Below are 19,438 nucleotides of genomic sequence, written 5' to 3'. Positions count from 1 at the left end.
GGGACTGGCCCCACAGGGGCCACTGGCTTTCCCCTTCCTCTGGGCAGGGGACAGACAGGCGCAGGCTCAGGGAGTAGGGACTGACTTCCTCTTGTCCCGGAATGAGCATGCCTGCCCTTTGCGAGCAGGTTTGGGTCTCTCACGAAGAGGAAACCAAAAGCGGTGAGAGAGAGGGAAGGCAGAGCGACCAATCAAGGGCAGGGTGAGGCACGAAACCAGCAGCTCCCTGGGGAGCCCGGCAGAGGCTGGGGGCGATGGCGGAGCTGCAGCAGCTGCAGGAGTTTGAGATCCCCACGGGCCGCGAGGCTCTGCGGGGCAACCACAGTGCCCTGCTACGCGTCGCAGATTACTGCGAAGACAACTACGAGAAGGTAGGCAGAGCGGGCACAGGCCCCGGCACCCCTGCCCCTGGAGGGGCCCACCCTGGCAAGGCCATCCCCAGGGCAAGGCCATGAGGGCATCCTGACAGTTGCTTGTCCTGGGCTCTGGGCCTCAGCTTCAGCTCAGTCCCCCAAACTTTAACGGTGACTGCATGCTCCCCAAGCCCCCACTGTGCCCCTTTTCTCTCCTGAGCATGTCCAGGCAGTGCTTTCCATCTGTTAGCAGGCCTCAGCCTAGGTTCATCTCCTTGCCAGACTCTCACTCAGATCCACAGGCCCAAAGACTGGTCCTCACACAAATGTCAGTGTCATCATTTCATTTTCAGGCTGGCTCTAGGTGAGACCTCATAGGGACTTCCCAAACATGGTAGAGAACTCGAGGTGGACCAGGGAGAGAGGGAGAGCAGAGAGATGTCAGACCGGCTGGGCTAAAGAGAGAGTCTGGCACAGAGGCCAAGGAATGGACAACATGATTGCAGGACCAGCTACCAGCAACGACAAGGATATAGCTGCATCTCCGCGGTTTTCTCTGTACCGCAGGCCGACGCTCCAACCGCTGAGCCAAACCGGCCAGGGCATCTGCGCGGTTTTCTAAAGTGTGTGCTTGCCCCAGGACCGGGCATGTGGACTCCTGGATCAAGGGAAGAGGAAGGAGGAAAACTTAACAACCACTGAGCATCTCTGTTACTTTGTTAATCCTGATGGCCCTCTTGTGAGACAGTGCTATTATTCCTATTTCGTAGAGGAGGAAACAGCAGTGCAGGGAGGCAAGGTGACTTGCTTAAGGTCACACAGCTTGGAAACAGTGGCGCCGGGCATCAGCCCAGCTCTGAAGCTGAGCTCTGCACCTTCCCGCCTCCCTGACATGGTGTGTGACTTTAAGATCATTTATTTGCCCTGGCCGGTTTGGCTCAGCGGTTAGAGCATCAGCCTGCGGTCCAGAGAGACCCAGGTTCGGTTCCCGCTAAGGGCGCGTACCTCGGTTGCAGTTTGTCCCTGGCCCTGGTTGGGTTGTGCGGGAGGCAGCCACTCGATGTGTCCCTTTCACGTCAATGTTTCTCTCTCTCCCTTCCACTCTATCTGAACAAAAAATGGAAAAATGTCCTCGGGCGAGGATAAAAAAAAAAAAAAGATAATTTATTTGCACTCTCTGTCCTCAGTTTTCTGTGCTCCCTTAAGAGCTACTGACTAATCCTGCCATCCCATGGATAAAACTTTATTTTTATTTAAAAATATTTTTCCTTACTGATTTTAGAGAGTGAGGAAGGGAGAGGGAGAGAGAGATAGAAATACCAGTAAGAGAGAACATCGATTGGCTGCCTCCTGCATGCCCCCCACTAGGGATCGGGCCCACAACCTGGGCATGTGCCTTGACCGGGAATCGAACTGGCGACCTCTTGGTGCATGGGTCAACACTCAACCAGTGAGCCACACCAGCCAGGCAAAAACTTCATTTTTCTAACACATTGTAACCAAACTGTGAGATGAGGCACAGGGACCTCCCAGATTAATAATTAATAATAAAAGGAGCAAGTGCTTATGGGAAAATGGTAGATTAAAGAGAATCAATGCTAATAACAGTCAAAGTGCTCTGCCCCCTTACTTTGGGCAGGTGGGTTGCCTCCTTTACCACTCAACCCAGTCCTGTGAGTGAAAACCACTCCCACTTCACAACCAGGAGGCTGAGGTTCAGAAAGGTTGACTCACTTCCCCAAGGTTTTCAAGCTAGTGGCAGAACCTGGATTCAAACCCATAACTTTGACTCCAGGGTCCACCACCAGACCTCTAGTTGAAAACTACCCAGGGCGTAATTTCATGCGTGTGGAGGGTGGATGGCTGCAGGCAGCTCCGGTCTCCCTGCGCTGGCAGGCACAGCCCCCTGACGACAGGCGTGAGGCGATCCTTCCCACTCCTTCCATGACCGCACGTCTCAAAGCACGTGCAGGCGGGTTCTTATCTGCGCACACTGTGCACACGGGAATTGAGGGCACAAAGGCCTGGGTCCAATTTCCAACTCTGCCAACTACCAACTGTAAGACCTGTGGCAAGTTTCCCCTTGATTCTTCACATGGGTTAAATGTATTGGAGCACGTAGCCCAGTGCCTGCTCCTTAAGAAGGCCAGGATAAATGGCAGCTCGTACCACCATATTCTTCATCATCATCATCATCATCATCAATCATAAGGATGAGAGACACATGTAGAAAATCAATTCTATTGAGGTGGAGCAGCCCGTACAAAACACCCAGGGCATAGGAAGCTCTGACCCAAGTCAGAATCCCTGGACTCCTGCTTTCTTCAGGCAGAACACTATGAGACCACCGACCTTTTCTGGCCTCTCTGAGGGTTTTCATCTGAAGAGCAAATGCCTGGGAAGGGTTTGGATGACTTCTTAGAACTGCTCTTTAACAAGGCCTGGTTCCCAGGCCCTCCGTTCTCCCCCCGCCCCCTCCTTCCACCCCAAGCAGGTGTCAGGAAACCCATGGGGAATGGGGTCAACTGCAGAGTTCTCTGTTAGGGTCCAGGGAGTTTACAGACAGGGTAATTTGCATGATAAATAAGCAGTCAGTTGTGAAGATAGATCCCAAACCCTCGACCTCCAGACCTAACTTTGGTCTAAGACCCAGGGATTGGTAGGCATCCAGGCTCTAGCCTTCCAGAGCTGAGCCCAAGCAGACATTTTTCCTATTTAGACTGACAGAAAAATCCAGTGGTAAATTCCACATGCCAGTCTAGGGAGGAAACAGTAGAGGAGAGCTGAGCTAAGAAATCTGGGTGGAAATCAAAGGAGTAGTCACTGGTCCATTTGGGCCTTCATTTCCTCACCTATTAAAACAGGGTCTTGGCCCTGGCCTGTTTGGCTCAGCGGTTAGAGCGTCGGCCTGCGGTCCTGAGAGACCCGGGTTCGGTTCCCGCTAAGGGCACGTACCTCGGTTGCAGTTTGTCCCCGGCCCTGGTTGGGTTGTGCGGGTGGCAGCCACTCGATGTGTTCCTTTCACATCGATGTTTCTCTCTCTCTCTGTTCCTCTCTCTCCCTCCCATTCTACCTGAACAAAAAATGGAAAAATGTCCTCGGGTGAGGATAAAAAAAAAAAAAAAAACAGGGTCTTGGGCCCTGGCCGGTTTGGCTCAGCGGTTAGAGCGTCGGCCTGCGGTCCTGAGAGACCCGGGTTCGGTTTCCGCTAAGGGCATGTACCTCGGTTGCAGTTTGTCCCCGGCCCTGGTCGGTTGTGCGGGTGGCAGCCACTCGATGTGTCCCTTTCGCATCGATGTTTCTCTCTCTCTCTCTGTTCCTCTCTCTCCCCCCCACTCTACCTGAACAAAAAAATGGAAAAATGTCCTCGGGTGAGGATGAAAAACAAAAACAAAAACAGGGTCTTGGCCCTGGCCGGTTTGGCTCAGTGGTTAGAGCGTCAGCCTGCGGTCCACAGAGACCCGGGTTCGGTTCCCGCTAAGGGCATGTACCTTGGCTGCAGTTTGTCCCCGGCCCTGGTTGGGTCGTGTGGGTGGCGGCTACTCGATGTGTCCCTTTCACATCGATGTTTCTCTCTCTTCCTCTCTCTCCTTCCCGCTCTATCTGAGTAAAAAATGGAAAAATATCCTCAGGTGAGGATAAAAAAATAAAAATAAAAATAAAATAAATAAATAAATAAAACAGGGTCTTGGCCCTGGCCAGTTTGGCTCAGCGGTTAGAGCGTCAGCCTGCGGACCAGAGTCGCGAGTTCGATTCCGGTCAAGAGCATGTACCTCAGTTGCGGTTCGTCCCCGGCTCTGGTCAGGGTCCTGTGGGAGGCAGCCAGTCGACGTGTCCCTCTCATGTCGATGTTTCTCACTCTCTCTCCTCTCTCTCTCTCTCCCTCCCTCCCACTCTATCTGAAGATAAAATGGAAAAATATCCTCGGGTGAGGATTAAAAAAAAAAAGGTCTTGAACTAGAACAAGAGCTGCGATCCTTTCTGGTTTATATATATATAAACGAATATTATATATATATAATATGTTTATATATATAATATGAATATATATATGTTTTTATTGATTTTTTTAGAGAGAAAGGAAGGGAGAGAGAGATAGAAACATCAAAGTGAGAGAGAAGCATCAATTGAGCCCGAAACCCAGGCATGTGGCCTGACCGGGAATCAAACCAGGACCTCTCAGTCCATAGGAGGACGCTCAATCTACTGAGCCACTGAGCCACACTGGCCAAGCTATATTTTTTAAATCCTCACTTGAGGATTTTTTTTTTTTCCGAGGATATTTTTCCATTGATTTTCAGATAGAGTGGGAGGGAGGAAGGGAGGGAGAGAGAGAACATGGATGTGAAAGAAACACATTGATTGGTTGCCTCCTGCACGATGCCCTTGACCGGCATCGAACCCATTACTCTTTGGTCCACAGGCTGATGCTCTAACTGCTGAGCCAAACCGACCAGGGCTCCTATCTGGTTTTAACATCCTGGGTTGGCCTGGCCAGTGTGGCTTAGTTGCTAGGAGCGTCATCTCGTACACTGAAAGGTTTCAGATTCGATCCCTGGTCAGGGCATATACCAGGTTGCAGGTTTCTCTCTCTCTCCCTCCCTCTTCTTTCCTCTCTCTTAAAAAATAAATCAGCAAAAACATATCCTTGGGTGAGAATTAAAAAAAAAAATCCTGGGTTGATAGCTTTGCTTTGCCAAGGCACTTGGTTACATATGCTGATGAAGATGTAAAATGTAAAGTCCCTGCTAATGAGCATTTCCTCACTGGTGCTGGGACCGAAAGGCAGGAGGTCCCCTGACAGGAGGGGCAGCTCAGAAGGTTCTGGGTCTGCCCTATGGCTCCAGCTTAATTCAAGCTACATTGGAGGCGCCCAGATCTCCCTGAGCACCCTGCTCTGATAGGTTCCAGGTCTGTTCACTGACGGGCTTGAGGAGCACCTGCATGCCGAGACCCCATGCTGCAGCTTTGTCTGCCCTGGCCTCACCTCCCCATCCCCACAAAAGCACAGGCTAGAACGCAGCAACTCCATGACCCCACCAGAGATGAGGAAGCTGTCTGGGGAACCAAATGATCAGAGACGTTTTGCCCCAGCCCCCACAGTCTGATTGGGGCTGAAAAAAATCCCTCTTCTGTCTCAAGCTATTCTCTGCCCACCCCTTCCCCACTGACTGGCAGTGTGACCCTGCCCATTCCCTGGCACAGCGCCCGCATGCAGTGGGGAGATGCCCAGTATTTGGGTTTACATTAAATCCATTAGTTAACTCACAAGTGCATGTTTATTATCGGCTGTGTGGGGACACTATCCCAGCACGGGACAGAAGTGGGCTGGGGAAGACCACAAGGTGGTGAGGGAAGGTGTCTCCGAGGATTGCAACAAGTGCAAAGGCCTCGAGGTAGAAACAATCTTAGCTTGACCAGGAACAGAAATCCAATGGCCACGGTGGCTGGAGGGGAATGAGAGGGAGTGGTAGGGGATGGGGGTAAAGAGAAAACAGGACCCAGCCTTGTGGGGTCCTATATAGGCCTGGTTAGTAGTTTGGATTTCATTCCTGGTGTACTGGGAAGCTACTGCAGGGAGTGAATGAATGAGGTCACAATCTTCTGACTTCAATTTCCTTATCTAGAAAACAGATTAATTCATTGTTCCCCAAACACCCACCTGCAGACTGGAGCTAAACAAAGAGCACAAGAGTCCCCTGGGGAGCTTTTAAAGGCACAGACTCCTCAGCCTCGCTCCCATGGGATTCTGGCTAGAAGGTCTGGGATGAGGGCCTGACATTACTTGGTTGGTTTTGAGTTTGAGAGCTCCTCCGACTAGCATTACCTTTCCCTCTCCTTTCTACTATTTACCCTCTACACCTCCCTCCTCCCCAAAGGTCCTCAAGAAGGTGGTAGTGTTAATCTTTAGCTTGACTATTTGTACAGGGGTCTCTTTCCCTTCCCTTACCCCCATTCCCCACGGCTACAGATTTGCTTTTCTGATGTCCCAAGTCCCTCTTCCTGTAACATCATTCTTTTTTTTATTATTTTTTATTTATTTATTTTTTATCCTCACCCGAGGATATTTTTCCATTTTTTGTACAGATAGAGTGGGAGGGAGAGAGAGAGAGAAACATCGATGTGAAGGGACACACTGAGTGGCTGCCACCCGCACGACCAACCAGGGCTGGGGACAAACTGCAACCGAAGTACGTGCCCTTAGCGGGAACCGAACCCGGGTCTCTCCGGACCGCAGGCCGACGCTCTAACCGCTGAGCCAAACTGGCCAGGGCTGTAACATCATTCTTATGGAAAACATTTCAAACATCTAAGGGTTGTTGCTTTTCCCAGTTCAACCCCCCACCTTCCCTATACCCTCTCCCATCGCACCTGTCCAGCAAAGGATCAGTGGAAGGTGCGGGCCTCCAACCAGGACTGTGTATGTTTCAGGCCACAGACAAGCGGAAGGCGCTGGAGGAGACCATGGCCTTTACCACCCAGGCCCTGGCCAGCGTGGCCTACCAGGTGGGCAACCTGGCCGGGAACACTTTGCGCATGTTGGACCTGCAGGCAGTCGCTCTGCGACAGGTGGAAGCCCGTGTGAGCACACTGGGCCAGGTAAGGAATATAGGGAAGCTTCTTGCATCAGCCCCCAACTCTTCAGCCCCACTTGGGCATTTTCTCCAATAAAACTTCTTTCCTGGCTCTGGCCAGTCTGGCTCAGCGGTTAGAGCTTCAGCCCGCAGACCAAAGAGTTGTGGGTTCGGTTCTGGCCAAGGGCACATACCTCGGTTGTGGTTCGGTCCCAGCCCTGGTGAGGGTCAGGGTCGTGCAGGAGGCGACCAGTTGATGTGTCTCTCTCACATCGATGTTTCTGTTTCTCTCTCTCTCTTCCTCCCTCCCTCTCCTCTACTTTATCTAAGAAAAAACAAAACAAAAAACGTCTTTCCTGCCTTTTTCCAAGTCCAAATGCCTGACTCTGCCACAGAAGCTTGGCAATTCCCAAGCGATATGAACCTTTCTCTGTGCCTTGCTGCCCCGCCAGACTAGGTACTTCCTGAAGGCAGAGCTTTCTCTGAATTCTATCCTGTGTGGTAGAAAGCAGACTCTACCAATCACGGTGGCTGCATAGGAGACCCCGTTCCCATCTAAACACAGGCAGTGACTTAATACATGTCCTAGATCCAGAGTGCTTACTTGGCAAGATCATCTTCAGCCCTGGAAGGACAGTCACCACCATGCAGTGTCCCCCACCCAGCTATCATACACACCCTCCTCCTTCCTTCCTGGATCCTTGGCTGAGGAATTAATTGCTCCATGAACCACGTGCACTGATCCAATTACACATCAGCCTGGCCTGTGCAGCAGCCCCATGCTGAGTGTGGGTGTGTCTTCCTCTCATCCCAGCAGACAGGAGCTCCTACCCTGTGTTGTAGATTTCTCCACAGCACACCCAAGAGGACGTTAATTCACTTATTTGTCCCTCAGAAGGGAGAGCTGACCCTGCCACAATTCTTAGCCACCTCCACGTTTCCCATCTCTGCTCCCAAGCTCCCAGTCCAGTATTTCAGTCTCTCCCGACACCCTCAGGGATGCTGCGTTCTCCCTTTTCCTCTGGTTTCTGCTCAGCTAATAATAAGCCCCATTCTCTTCCACTAGGAAGTTGCTCCAAAGTGGCTCCATCCTCCCCTGGCAACACTCTTCCCACATGCTGTGTGGCCTTGGGAACAAAACCCACTCTTTCTCCCGACCTCACTGCCTCCCATGGTCCCTACCCCCACCCCAAAGTCTCACGCTGCATAGAGCGCCCCCCCCACTGTCACCTCAAATTCTGTCACACAGATGGTGAACATGCACATGGAGAAGGTGGCCCGAAGGGAGATAGGCACTTTGGCCACTGTCCAGCGGCTGCCCCCCAGCCAGAAAGTCATCGCCCCTGAGAGCCTACCTCCTCTCACGCCCTACTTCAGGAGACCCCTCAACTTCGGTTGCCTGGATGACATTGGCCATGGGATCAAGGTAGAGATTCGGGCCCCTCCTCTTCTTCATGGCTCCCTTCTCTCAGGTACCCCGGTTCTCTTCCACATCCATGTACTTGCCCCAACCTGCAGCCCTTCTCTCCTCACTCCCTGAAGCCATCCCCTTAAGGAAGAGGCCCTCCGTAAAAACCCTTCATGATGCCCCTCCTCCAGAAGCGACCTTTGCCCTGAACTCAGATGATCTGCTGAGACTGACATTTGAGCCGCGGTGCGTGTGTGCGCGTGTGCGCAGGGCAGGAGGAAGGGCGGTCCTCAGGGCATGCATGAGAACAGCTCCCCAGCCACATGAGAACAGCGACTTCCTGTCTGGAGGTTTGAGGTCACCGCACTGAGAAGTCACCCCAGAGCTACTGTGGGGTGAGAAGAGGCAGGGATGCAGACACTCAAAGAGGACATGCTGAGGATGGGAGCAGGACGATGGCCTTTTCTTCCCAGCCCATCTCCTAAGACCTGGAGAGGACACACACCCCTATCCCATTTTGTCAATTCTGCACCCACACTCCAACATTCTAGGTTAGGCTACAGCTCCTCTCTATCTGAATGACCCCCTCCCCCCATACACCCTTTCCTCAGAAAGGGGAAACTACATTGCCTCCTTCGGTTGCCAGGCCTCCCCACCAGTAAGTTCTTTCTATTGTTCAACTTCAATGCTTTATGGTTCAGCTCAAATCCCTTTGCTTCGTCCCTAATGAAGTAGAGCAGAGGATGTCATTCCCTGGAAACCTTATAACAGACCTGCTTTCTTGCTCGTGGGTCTGCACCCTGTCATTAGTACTCTGCTCTGAATGGCCTGCCCCAGGGGGACATTTCTACATGTGATGATCCTCTCCTTTCCCCACCTTCCCCAGCCCCACGCTGAGGTTGGGGTCTCAGTTGGGGGCCACCACGCTGGGCGCTGAGGTGCTTTGGGGAGAGGGGTGAGCTGATGGGCCCACTCCGCGGCTGAGGCGGTGCAGAGGAAGTGGCCTTCAGACTGTCTGCGCTGAGGTTTCCGTGTGGCCTGCAGCAGACTTGGCGCCCCGGCAATGAGCAAGGGCGGGTGGGGGAAGGTGGGAGAGGGGGCTGGGAAGTGGAAGTGGGAACTTGCTGCGTCTGCCCCTCCCCCATTTCCTCTGTGGGATCACGGGGCAACCGGGGGTGGCTGCCTATCGATCTCAGCCCGCCTGCTCTCTCCCAGGATCTGAGCACGCAGCTGTCGAGGACCGGCACCCTGTCTCGAAAGAGCGTCAAGGCGCCTGCCACACCCGCCTCTGCGACTCTGGGGTGAGGCCTCGCCCGAGCCGAACCAGCGTCACAAGATCCTGAAACTCTATTCCCCCACCCTCGCCTCCACGCCCTGCACCAAGCTTCCTCCTCTGCCATCTGCCCCCTCCTCCCCGCACCTGACCCCTGCTTACTGGAAGACTTCCTGTCCCGTGACGACATCCCCCCACCCCCAGGAGGCCGCCCCGGATCCCAGAGCCAGTGCAGCCCCCGGTGGTACCCGACGGCAAACTCTCCGCAGCCTCATCTGCCTCTTCCCTGGCCTCGGCCGGGTGAGCCCAAGTCCAAGCTGGGAGGGAGCTGAGGGGCCTCCTGACGATTTGTCCTGTTTACTACTGGGGCTGAGGCCTGGGGATCACAGGGTCGAGGCTTATGACTGAGGGGCAGGGGCCAGTTGGGGATGCCGAGTTGGAGCCCCTCACTAAAACGACCCTCTCTGCCTTCTCTGATCTCCAGCAGTGCGGAAGGTGTTGGGGCCTCTAAGACCAAGGGGCAGGCAGTAGCCCCACCCCCTCCTCTTCCCAGCTCCGTGGCCCCACCTCCTCTACCAGCCTCCGATATCTGCCTGCTGCCCCCACCTGGTAAGCTCTGTGATCTTAGCTCAACTGTGGGGTCTCGCTCTCACTTCCCTACACCCCTCCCCACCCCTCTTGGATCTGATGGTCACCTCAGTGAACAATTTGTCTAAGGTAGGGGTAACAGGAGAGAAAGGAGGCAGAGGAAGGTAACTAATAACTCAGTGACTGCTTTATACCAAGCCTTGAATTAGAGGGTCCTCATCCATTTTTTCACTTAAATTTAACCCTGAGGATCTTCACACTCCCATTTAAAAGATGAAGCTGAGGATGAGGTTAGGTGACTTGCCCGTCACCCAGTTAAGTGCAGTCTGACCACCCTACACTGTCCATAGGTTCAGGTTTACTGAGCACGTCCTCCTTGCTGGAAGCATTGTGGGAGGAGCAGGATGGCCAAGGGCTGGAGGAAGATTACATAAAGCGCTAGATCCTGATGCACTGCTCTTGAACAGCAGTTTCCTGGAGCTAGGGGAGGGGGCTCCCTCTGCCACTCGCAGCCTTTCTGCTTTTCCTCCCAGCCCCAGAGCTGCCCCCTCCTCCGATCCTGGATGTAGAGGACTTGGAACTGCCACCGCCACCTCCACCAGACTTTGGGCCAGAAGAGCTTAGCTGGGTCCCTGCTTCATACTTGGAGAAAGGTACCTGGCTACTGGGACTGAAGGACACCAGATCCCACCACCAGGGTTCCCCTCCTCCTACCCTAAAGGCATTCTGGGCCTCCTGCCCTCCTAACCACCCATTTTCTGATGAGCCAAGCAAATGTTTGTCCAGTTGGCCAGAACGAAGCTGGGAAGAGAGCAGGAGGATTGGTATTAACTGAGCTGGGGAAGGGTCCACAGGGCTGGGGAGAAGGCACCTTCTGCCCCAATGCTTACAGCCCCCTCCACTAGATGCTCCCTAGAATCATGTGGGCCCCTGCATCTCCATGGCGGGCAGGAGGCACTTCTCACAGCACCCTCTCCTCCTGCCCTGCAGTGGTGACAGTGTACCCATACACTGGCCAGAAGGACAACGAGCTCTCCTTCTCTGAGGGCACTGTCATCTGCATCACCCGCCGCTTCTCCGATGGCTGGTGTGAGGGTGTCAGCTCGGAGGGGACTGGATTCTTCCCGGGTAATTATGTGGAGCCCAGCTGCTGACAGCCTGGGGCTCTGGGCTGCTGACTAGAGGCTCTTCTCTGAGGGAAACTGGAGCCCCAGGCCAAAGCCAACTCCAAGGTCAAGCAAGGCTGAACTAGGCCTGCCCACCTCTGTGAGCTGTGTCTGCACCTTCCCCCACTGTGGTGGGAAGGGGTCCTGAGGAGAGAGAGGAGGTGCCCAGAGGCCTGTCACAGCCAGGAAAGAACTGGAAGCCGAGGAGTTTGGTGATCTTGTATACAGAGGACCCCTATTCCACAGAGGGCGGGGTCTCCAGCTGCAAGTGCCAACTTCCAATAAAAACTCTGATGAACTCCTGATGACTGCCCTGCAGGGCTGGGGGCCCAGAGAGAGAAGGGACTGAAAGGCATTTCACCTCTAAGTCTCCTGCTAATCATTGAGCCGCTCTGTCTGCTCTTAGCAGCAGTATATCTCCCTTCTCCTCGATCTTCATTACTGCCCTTTGTACTGGACCCAGTTGCCCTCTGCAGATGGGCCACGCACCGTGTTCTTTTGTCTGTTGTCTGTGTTCATCCTTGGTTCCTTAAGCTGGGCACTGGCCAAGAGTGGAGACCAGTCCCCTCACTTAAGTGGGGCTCCCTGAGAGCAAAGGCCACCCTCACCCCTCAGATTGCGGCGCCAGAGATCTCAGTCACCTCTTCCCCATCACCTGCTTTATAGCTCTAAAACACCAAAGAGGAGGGGCTTGGGTTTCGCTGGCTCTGCCTTCAAACATCATGGCTTTCTGTTCCATACGGGAGTTGGGCGTGGAGAGGGCCCAGCCCGCGGGGATGACTTTGGTTAAGTTCCTGGTCTTGCTGCATAGACGATGTTGGGGTTCGAGGAGACATCATGGCACCGCTGCGAGATCCCTGGCCGGCCCGACCCGAGCCAGACCGTGTGCTACCTCGTTCTACCACTAGTAGGCGACGTTCCCTCCAGCTTTTTTTCCTCTGGGGTTGCTGGCCGGCTGGGCGGCGTAAGGGAGGCAAGAAAAGGGATGTAGTGTGGGGTCGCGGTAGGTGAAGCAAGATCTAGGCCTGGGGCTGTCGGCGGAGAGTTTCATCTCCGTCCGTGCGCAGTTCGATGCGAAAAGATTTTTCCTGGACCTAAGACTGGGAGAGAGGAGGTTAGGTGCCCAGGTAGCGGTTCAAGTTCTCTCGCCTGCAGGGGAACCTCTTCCTCCCAGTTCGGAAGATGAGGTTTTTGGAAACGCTGCTGCCGTCTTAGATATGAGTACCACCCGGGATGGGCCAGACTCCAGAATTTAACTGTTTGCGGTGGATCTGAGGGAGGCAGCCGAGCTGGTTTAACTGCATAGAAGGGATGGTTGCAAACTCCCTCCTTCAGTCCCGGAATGGACGGGCCTGGCATTCTAGAAATTCCTGGAGGTACATAATAAAGCGAAAGGGGAAAAGGGGTGATAAAACTAGATTGTCTTTCCCGATCTCCCCTCCCCCTTCTCCTCTGGGCGCCCCATCCAGGCAGCAGTCTCAGCATGCCTTCAGCACCTGCTGCAGATGGAGGCGCACGTCGCCGGCGGTCTCCCAGGGCACCACGCTGGCGCGGAATGAGCTGGGCTCGGCCTTTTGCGCCTCCTGGATAAGGCGGTGCATGGGATAGCCGCGCCGTGGGAAGGCCACGTCGCCGCTAGCCAGCACCCCCATGGGGCAGAAGTCATTGGCACCATCGCCCACGTAGAAAAGGCGCTCAAATTGCACGCCGTCTTGGGCTCTCTCGCGCAGGTAGTCGCTGAGCACCTTGTGCTTGCACATGTTGGCAGGGCAGCGCGCGCAGCTGTGCGAGTGGAAGGGCCGCAGCGTCAGCAGCCCCCGTGCGTCAGGCACCGACGGGTTGCTGAGGATGCGGCGGAACAGGCCGAGGTGGCCGGCGGCGCGCAGCGCGCTCTCCACGCCGAAGGTGTTGGCATCCGAGATGAGAATCACTTCAAAGCAGGTGCCCTGCTTGGCTACAAACTGCAGCAGGTCACCCATGCCCGGTGACAGGGGGATGGCCTCGTAGACCGCGCGCAGGTCCCGCGGCCGCACGCCCTGCTCGCCCAGGTACTTGAAGACCCGCTGCATGTACTCGTTGTAGAAGCCCTCGCGGTAGGTGGCACGCAGGCTCTCCGGCAGCCGCTGGCCCGGCGCGGCGCGCACGATGGAGTCGTCGCTGTTCTCGTCCACGATAGTCTCGTCGAAGTCGAAGGTCAGGAGGAAGCGCGGCGCGCCCTGCACCGCCATCCTGCCGTCCTGGGAGCAGCGGAGAGAAGAGCAGCAGGAGGAGGAGGGAGGAGCAAGCGAGAGCGGGCCGGGCAGGCGCCGACCCGGGAGAGGCTGGTTAGCAGGCCTGGGCCAGAGGCGCTGGCACATCCAAGACCTGAGGAGGACCCAAGGCTGGTTAAGCTGAGGGAGCACCCAACGCTGCGACCCCCACCCCCAGCTCCCTGCCCACCCCCTTGGTATCTCTAAGTTAACTGCGCTGGGATTTATCCTCACAGGACCATCCTCTTCTTGAGCCCAGAAGGGCTCCCTTGGCACCTGTTTCTGCTGCTCCCAACCGGGGTCACTGGGACTTAACATGGGTCAGCTTAAATGAAAGGAAGAGCAGCTCCCAAGGGGACACCCTTTGGGGACGTTTCTGGGCTAGACCTTCTACAGACCTACTGACCCCAGTTGTTGGTGTGGTTAAGGGAGGGTGGGGGGATTCTCTACTCCCTTCTTCCCTAACAAACAGAGTCAGGGGAACCACCCATTCACTCAATGGGAGCAGCCTCTACAATACCCCTGTGGGCTGTGGGCCAATGGCTATGGACTGTGATGGACAATAAGGAGCTTGGCTCCAGGGAAACTTGTTGACACCATCCAAAGCATGTGGACAATGAGTGCCAGACCTCAGGCCTGGAGAGTAGGTGCTGGGCCTCTGCACTGGCCAGAGAACTGGGTTTTAGCTCTCAGAAGAGCCAGATAGGTAATTGACAGCTCAAGACCCAGGAAGGCTCTTCTGGTAGCTGCTTCCAGCCAGATGGCTCTGGGCAGGGGTTGAGGGGTAGGACTCAGCTTTTCCCGGGAGTTTTAGGGCCCTGTGCTGACAGCTCATCACTAGTCACTTGCCAATTCCCCGGAAGAACTGTGTCAGCAGGTGGGGTTCGTGCCAGAGTCCGAAGCAAGCGAGCAGCAGAAGCAATGGGGCTTAGGGAGGTAGGAGCCTCCCAGGCCAGGCCACGACACACCTGGGAGACAGGTAAGAGGGAGGAAAGAGAGCAGCAGTGGCTGAAAGGTGGAAGAAGGTAATGGGGGCATGGGGGGGTGACATGAGGCAAGGGTAGGGAAGGAGGGGACTAGGAGGAAGTAATGATGGGGGAGCATGTAGACAGACTGGACAGGAAGACAGTGGGGGCGAGGAGCTCCAGGAATTGTAGACTTTGGGTCAGAGTCATGTTTTTTCTTTTTTTATCCTCACCCGAGGACATTTTTTTTTTTTTTTTTTAAATCCTCACCCAAGGATATTTTTCCATTTTTTGTACAGATAGAGTGGGAGGGAGAGAGAGGAAGAGAGAGAGAGAGAGAGAGAGAGAAACATTGATGTGAAAGGGACACATCGAGTGGCTGCCACCCTCACGACCAACCAGGGCCGGGGACAAACTGCAACCGAGGTACGTGCCCTTAGCGGGAACCGAACCCGGGTCTCTCCAGACCGCAGGCCGATGCTCTAACCGCTGAGCCAAACCGGCCAGGGCTCGAGGACATTTTTTGATATTTTGTTCCGATAGAGTGGGAGGGAGAGAGAGAGAGAGAGAAACATGGATGTGAAAGGGACACATCGAGTGGTTGCCACCCACACGACCCAACTAGGGCCGGGGACAAACTACAACCGAGGTACGTGCCCTTAGCGGGAACCGAACCCGGGTCTCTACAGACCACAGGCCGACGCTCTAACCGCTGAGCCAAACCGACCAGGGCAAGAGTCATGTTGACAGGGGACATGGGAGAAAACGGAGACAAGAGGGCAAGTGCGAGGGCACAAAGAAGTGTGAGGGTAAGCACATGGAGACAGGAGCCCTCAGCAGCCAGCCCCTGTCGCCTCTGCCCGCCAGCAGCTGTGTGGATGGAGGGGCAGGGTGAACAGAACATGCACAGCTTCAGAATACCCACTACACTGCCTCCCTCTACCCCGACTCCAGCCTCCCACCCCAATTAGTCCAGACAAACCACTCCTCTTTCTGGTGTCTTCTTAACTCCCTAATATTTCTGATGTTTATGGCCTGGCACACTTTGTGAAGCAGAAATCCAGACTCCTAATTTCAGACCTTGGATTTGAACCTGGCTATCTGCCTCTCAATGGAACTGCCTTTTTGACCTCATCCAAGAGTCACCCACTGCTCTCAGCAGCATCCACTTGGGAGGCTCAGTGGCTCAGGGTCTCTGGAGTTGAGGATGCTAAGCATCAGGACCTCTCAACTGGGATAGAAGCTTCTAGGGGTTAGTGGAGGCTCAGGAGAAGTGAGCGCAAGCCTGAAAGGGGCTAGATAGGGTTCCTCCCACCCCATGATGAAAACATGGAGGCTGAGGCCTCATCCAAAGAGACCCCCTAGAGGGACCCACTTACCCTAGACAGGCACCGGAGGCCAGCAACTGGAAAACACCCGCTCATTGTTGGTACATCACCCTGAGCACCACGCGTAGGAACTTTGTTGGTCTCTAGTTGTTGTCCAGAGCTCCTGACAACCACAGAAGGTTCGTATGAGGGAGCCCAGTCAGCTGGCTTTGTTTGCACCACAAATGCTACCAGCTCTTATCCCCTTTGCTGAGCCCCAGGAACTACTCCCAGGAGCTCAGTAAAAACGACCCCTCAGATGGGATGAGGACTTAGAGACCTTAAACTCATTCTAGTTATCCTCTTAGCAATTCACTACTTTGCTGGAGAGGCTATAGACTGTGTAATTGGAGACTCAGAGAGGTTAATCAACTTGCTCAAAGGGCACCCACTGTAAATAGCAGAGACAGATCTCAAAACTAGATCTCTGAGTCTGAGACCAGTGCTTTTCCCTCCAGTATGATCATTGCCCTTTCTGTGCACATACAACGTAGTTTATAAATTACCTTTACTCATATTCTCTCACTGCTCACCACACAGTATCATGAATTCAGCAGACGAGAAGGGCTCAGAGAGGTTAAATGACTTGACTGAGACTATGCTGTTTCCATGGGGCGGAACCTGGAGCATGAGCACCTAGCCACAGCCTTGCCTGCTGTCTATCCTTACAAGGGTAGGGGAAGATGACCGGGCTCATTGTACCGCAGCTGGGGGATCCAGACCCCTTGGCACCACAGATGATCTGGGACTGGAGAGTCAGACTGAAATTCCTGCTGGACTTTGCTATGTGGCTTTGGGGACAGAGTTTGACTTTGTGGGGCCTCCACCAATGCAGCTACAAAGGGCACCACCTACAGCTCCCACTGCCCCCCTCCACCCTGGGGTTGTATAAAGAGACCAGAGACAGCTGGGACAGATCTGGAAAGACATTGAGAGCCAGGAAACTAGACAAGAAAAGGAGCAAAGGTCTGGCTGGCTGCTGCCCTCTGGTGGTGACAATGGGTGACACTGGAAACACTTCTGATTTTGTCAAGGTGACACTCTTCCCCAGACCATCCCAGGATAGCAGGGATAAGCTACTGCCCCCAAGAGAGACTGGGACATGCTAGGAGTAGGGCACAGGTGTGTGGGGGGCTCTATCACCTTCCATCTTGAGGTACCCCAGCCCTGTCCACTTTGACTACACATGCATTAAACCCTTTTGGTCAGGATGGGATGTGGGTCTCAGCTTTTTAATCTAGGAATTAGGAGAGGTGGTTAAAGCTAAATGGGGCAGTGGGCAAAAGAGGAAGGGGTTGGGCGAGGAGGCAAGGTCAAGGAGATGATGGGAGAGAGTGAGGGAAGGATGGGGACAAGGAAATGGCAGGTTTTGGAGGATGAGAGAACAGAACTGTCCCTAGGCCTTATCTGGAGAGAGTTCCAGCCTTCCAGAATCCTGGCTGATAACACATGTCCTGTCTGTGGCCAGGAGAAAGGTCAGGGGTTGTCACTACCACTCTAAAAGCAAACAGGGACATACACGTGTTGGAACATGCCACACACGTGAGGAATCAAGGGATTAGATATAAAAGGATTCAGAGGGTCTCCAGAAGCCACCTAGAAACCAACTTTTATCTCATAGAAAAGGATCTCCTTATTTTGTTTCTTTTTCTAATTTGGTGGAATATTCTACTGATTTCTAATCATCCTCAAAACTTCTCATTTCTCATAGCAAAAGACAGTTACTTTTTTTCATATACTAATAACAGTATTTAGGGAAACTGGTTAAAAATTTATTATTTGGTAAGTTGTCCTTGTTTCTTTTAATCCCCATGGCAGAAAACCAGGCATCCTGGGTTTCTTCCCCTGGAAACGGAGAACCATGCTGTGATACCCCTCCCCTAGGCAGGTCCCACAGTATTCAGAGGGACCCTGGGCCCCACTGAAATCTGCCTCCCGTGATGTTCAGACAAGTTACTCACCTCCGGCAGTTTTGTCCTGAATGGTCAAACCATTTTGTGTCATCTGAAAGAGTTCCTCAAAAAAAGGGGGGCAGGATCTCTGAGTTTTTCTAACAGGCTAGAGCAGAGAGTGGAGAAAAGGATTCCTTTGGGGTCAGAGTCCATAACTAGTCCCAGCTAAAAGCAGTGCCTGCCTCCCCCACTCCACACCAGATCTCCAGATCCCTCCCAGCTTCCCCCACTCTTCACACAAATGCTCTTAGATGACATCTGTGGGAATGGGTGGGAGGGTCTCCGGGATGGGGGAGGGAAATAGGCCCCCCTTGGGCATGGCCTCTAAATTTGAAATGCCCCTCTTAATGAATGGATGGAGCCCATAGGACAGTTTGGGGACAGTTTACCACAGGAAATGTGCAGGATGGGTATGGGGGAGGGCGAGGACCCCAGAGATACCACAGTAACAAAACCAGGTCTCCTTGTGTCATCACTAGAAATCGGATTCAGCCACTAAGTTGGAATTCTTTTCCTCCCCCAGACAGCCCTCCCAACCGCACCACTGCCAGCAGCAAATAGGAAAAACAGGGGCCAAAAGAGGTCAAGCTAACATCCCAGGGCCACAGTGTTATCAGATCAGGATTAGAACTCAGGGGTCTCTGGTGCGTCTTGGGAAAATTGCAGCCAGAGCTTCCGTTATTGCCCCGAAGACCCCCTTGAGTTTGAGCTTCCTGTCCTGACTAGCTGGAGGTGATGACCTAGAGCCCTGGTGCCAGTGAGGAAGCTGGGACCTGGAGTCACCTCTGGGCTTGCCCTGCTGGGAGGGGATCCTCACTGGGCAGGGAGGTGGCAGCTGCCGGGTGGAATGGGGGGAGAGATATTTTTAGAGGTGGCTGGAAGGCAGGCAGGCAGGCACTCTGGCACACTCCCAGCTGGCGGGCTTTTCGCTCCAATGCGGGGCAGGGGGTGCGCAGCTCAGGGAGCGGAGGGGACTACTGGGTAGCGGGGAGCAAGGGCACCGATTCTTTCGCTTTGACGGAGCCGGGGATGGAGAATACACCCGGGCACCACGTTCCTGGGGCAGGAACGGGGAACTCATCCCTCTGCTTCAGGGACTCCCCCACTGACACACGCGTGCAGGATCGCCCTCAAACTCCACACAGCCCCCACTCCACACTCGGACCCAAGCCCTCCCCTACCTCAGGGAGCCAGGACTCACGTGGGGAGCGGCGGCGGCCGAAGTCTGTCCCGGCTGAGTTTGAAGTGTCAGGAGTGGAGAGAGGGGCTAGCCGAGGTATGTGGACGCAGGATGGAGCCGGGGTGCTTACGGGAATTGGAGGAGACGCGGTCTTATCCACCCCCGGATTTCTGAGCTCCGGCTCACGAGTCCCTCCGGTCCGGAGGGGCCATGGACGATGTGCGTTTGGCCCGTTCCTTCCACCCGCCCTCCATCTCCATCCTCAGCCCCCGGGCTGCCGCGCGTCCCCTTTAAATGCCCGGGAGCCGGAGCCCGAGCCGCCGCTGGCGCTGCGGCTGCCGCAGCACCCTGGCCCACCGCAG

At 54.4% G+C, this 19,438-nt stretch overlaps 2 protein-coding genes across 6 annotated transcripts; one reads left to right on the top strand and one right to left on the bottom strand.

The window, feature by feature from the left end:
- Positions 1-90: 90 nt before the first annotated feature.
- ABI3 (ABI family member 3) lies at positions 91-11,933 on the top strand. Its single transcript, XM_036267746.1, is given in 8 exon segments — positions 91-371; positions 6,786-6,953; positions 8,178-8,354; positions 9,552-9,637; positions 9,814-9,909; positions 10,094-10,227; positions 10,668-10,850; positions 11,188-11,933. Coding segments are annotated over 8 exon segments (1,125 nt in total). The 5' UTR covers positions 91-254; the 3' UTR covers positions 11,352-11,933.
- A 74-nt stretch (positions 11,934-12,007) lies between these two features.
- On the bottom strand, positions 12,008-19,423 carry PHOSPHO1 (phosphoethanolamine/phosphocholine phosphatase 1). Of its 5 annotated transcripts, none has more exons than XM_036267742.1 (4): positions 19,078-19,423; positions 17,906-18,002; positions 15,957-16,068; positions 12,008-13,727 (listed from the first exon to the last, which is right to left on the bottom strand). In XM_036267742.1, the coding sequence occupies exon 4, from the start codon at positions 13,718-13,720 to the stop codon at positions 12,842-12,844; it is 879 nt and encodes a 292-aa protein (XP_036123635.1). In that variant the 5' UTR covers positions 13,721-13,727; positions 15,957-16,068; positions 17,906-18,002; positions 19,078-19,423; the 3' UTR covers positions 12,008-12,841. The 5 variants fall into 5 exon arrangements, with proteins under 5 accessions (XP_036123635.1, XP_036123634.1, XP_036123636.1 ...); XM_036267741.1 differs by having other exon boundaries at positions 19,098-19,423; XM_036267743.1 differs by having other exon boundaries at positions 12,008-13,600; positions 19,098-19,423.
- Positions 19,424-19,438: the final 15 nt, after the last annotated feature.

The sequence above is a fragment of the Molossus molossus genome, unplaced genomic scaffold, assembly GCF_014108415.1.
Source record: "Molossus molossus isolate mMolMol1 unplaced genomic scaffold, mMolMol1.p scaffold_m16_p_19, whole genome shotgun sequence".
Taxonomy (NCBI): Eukaryota; Metazoa; Chordata; class Mammalia; order Chiroptera; family Molossidae; genus Molossus; species Molossus molossus.
The sequence above is the reverse complement of the archived record's forward strand: the minus strand, read 5'-3'. Positions and strand labels throughout refer to the sequence as shown.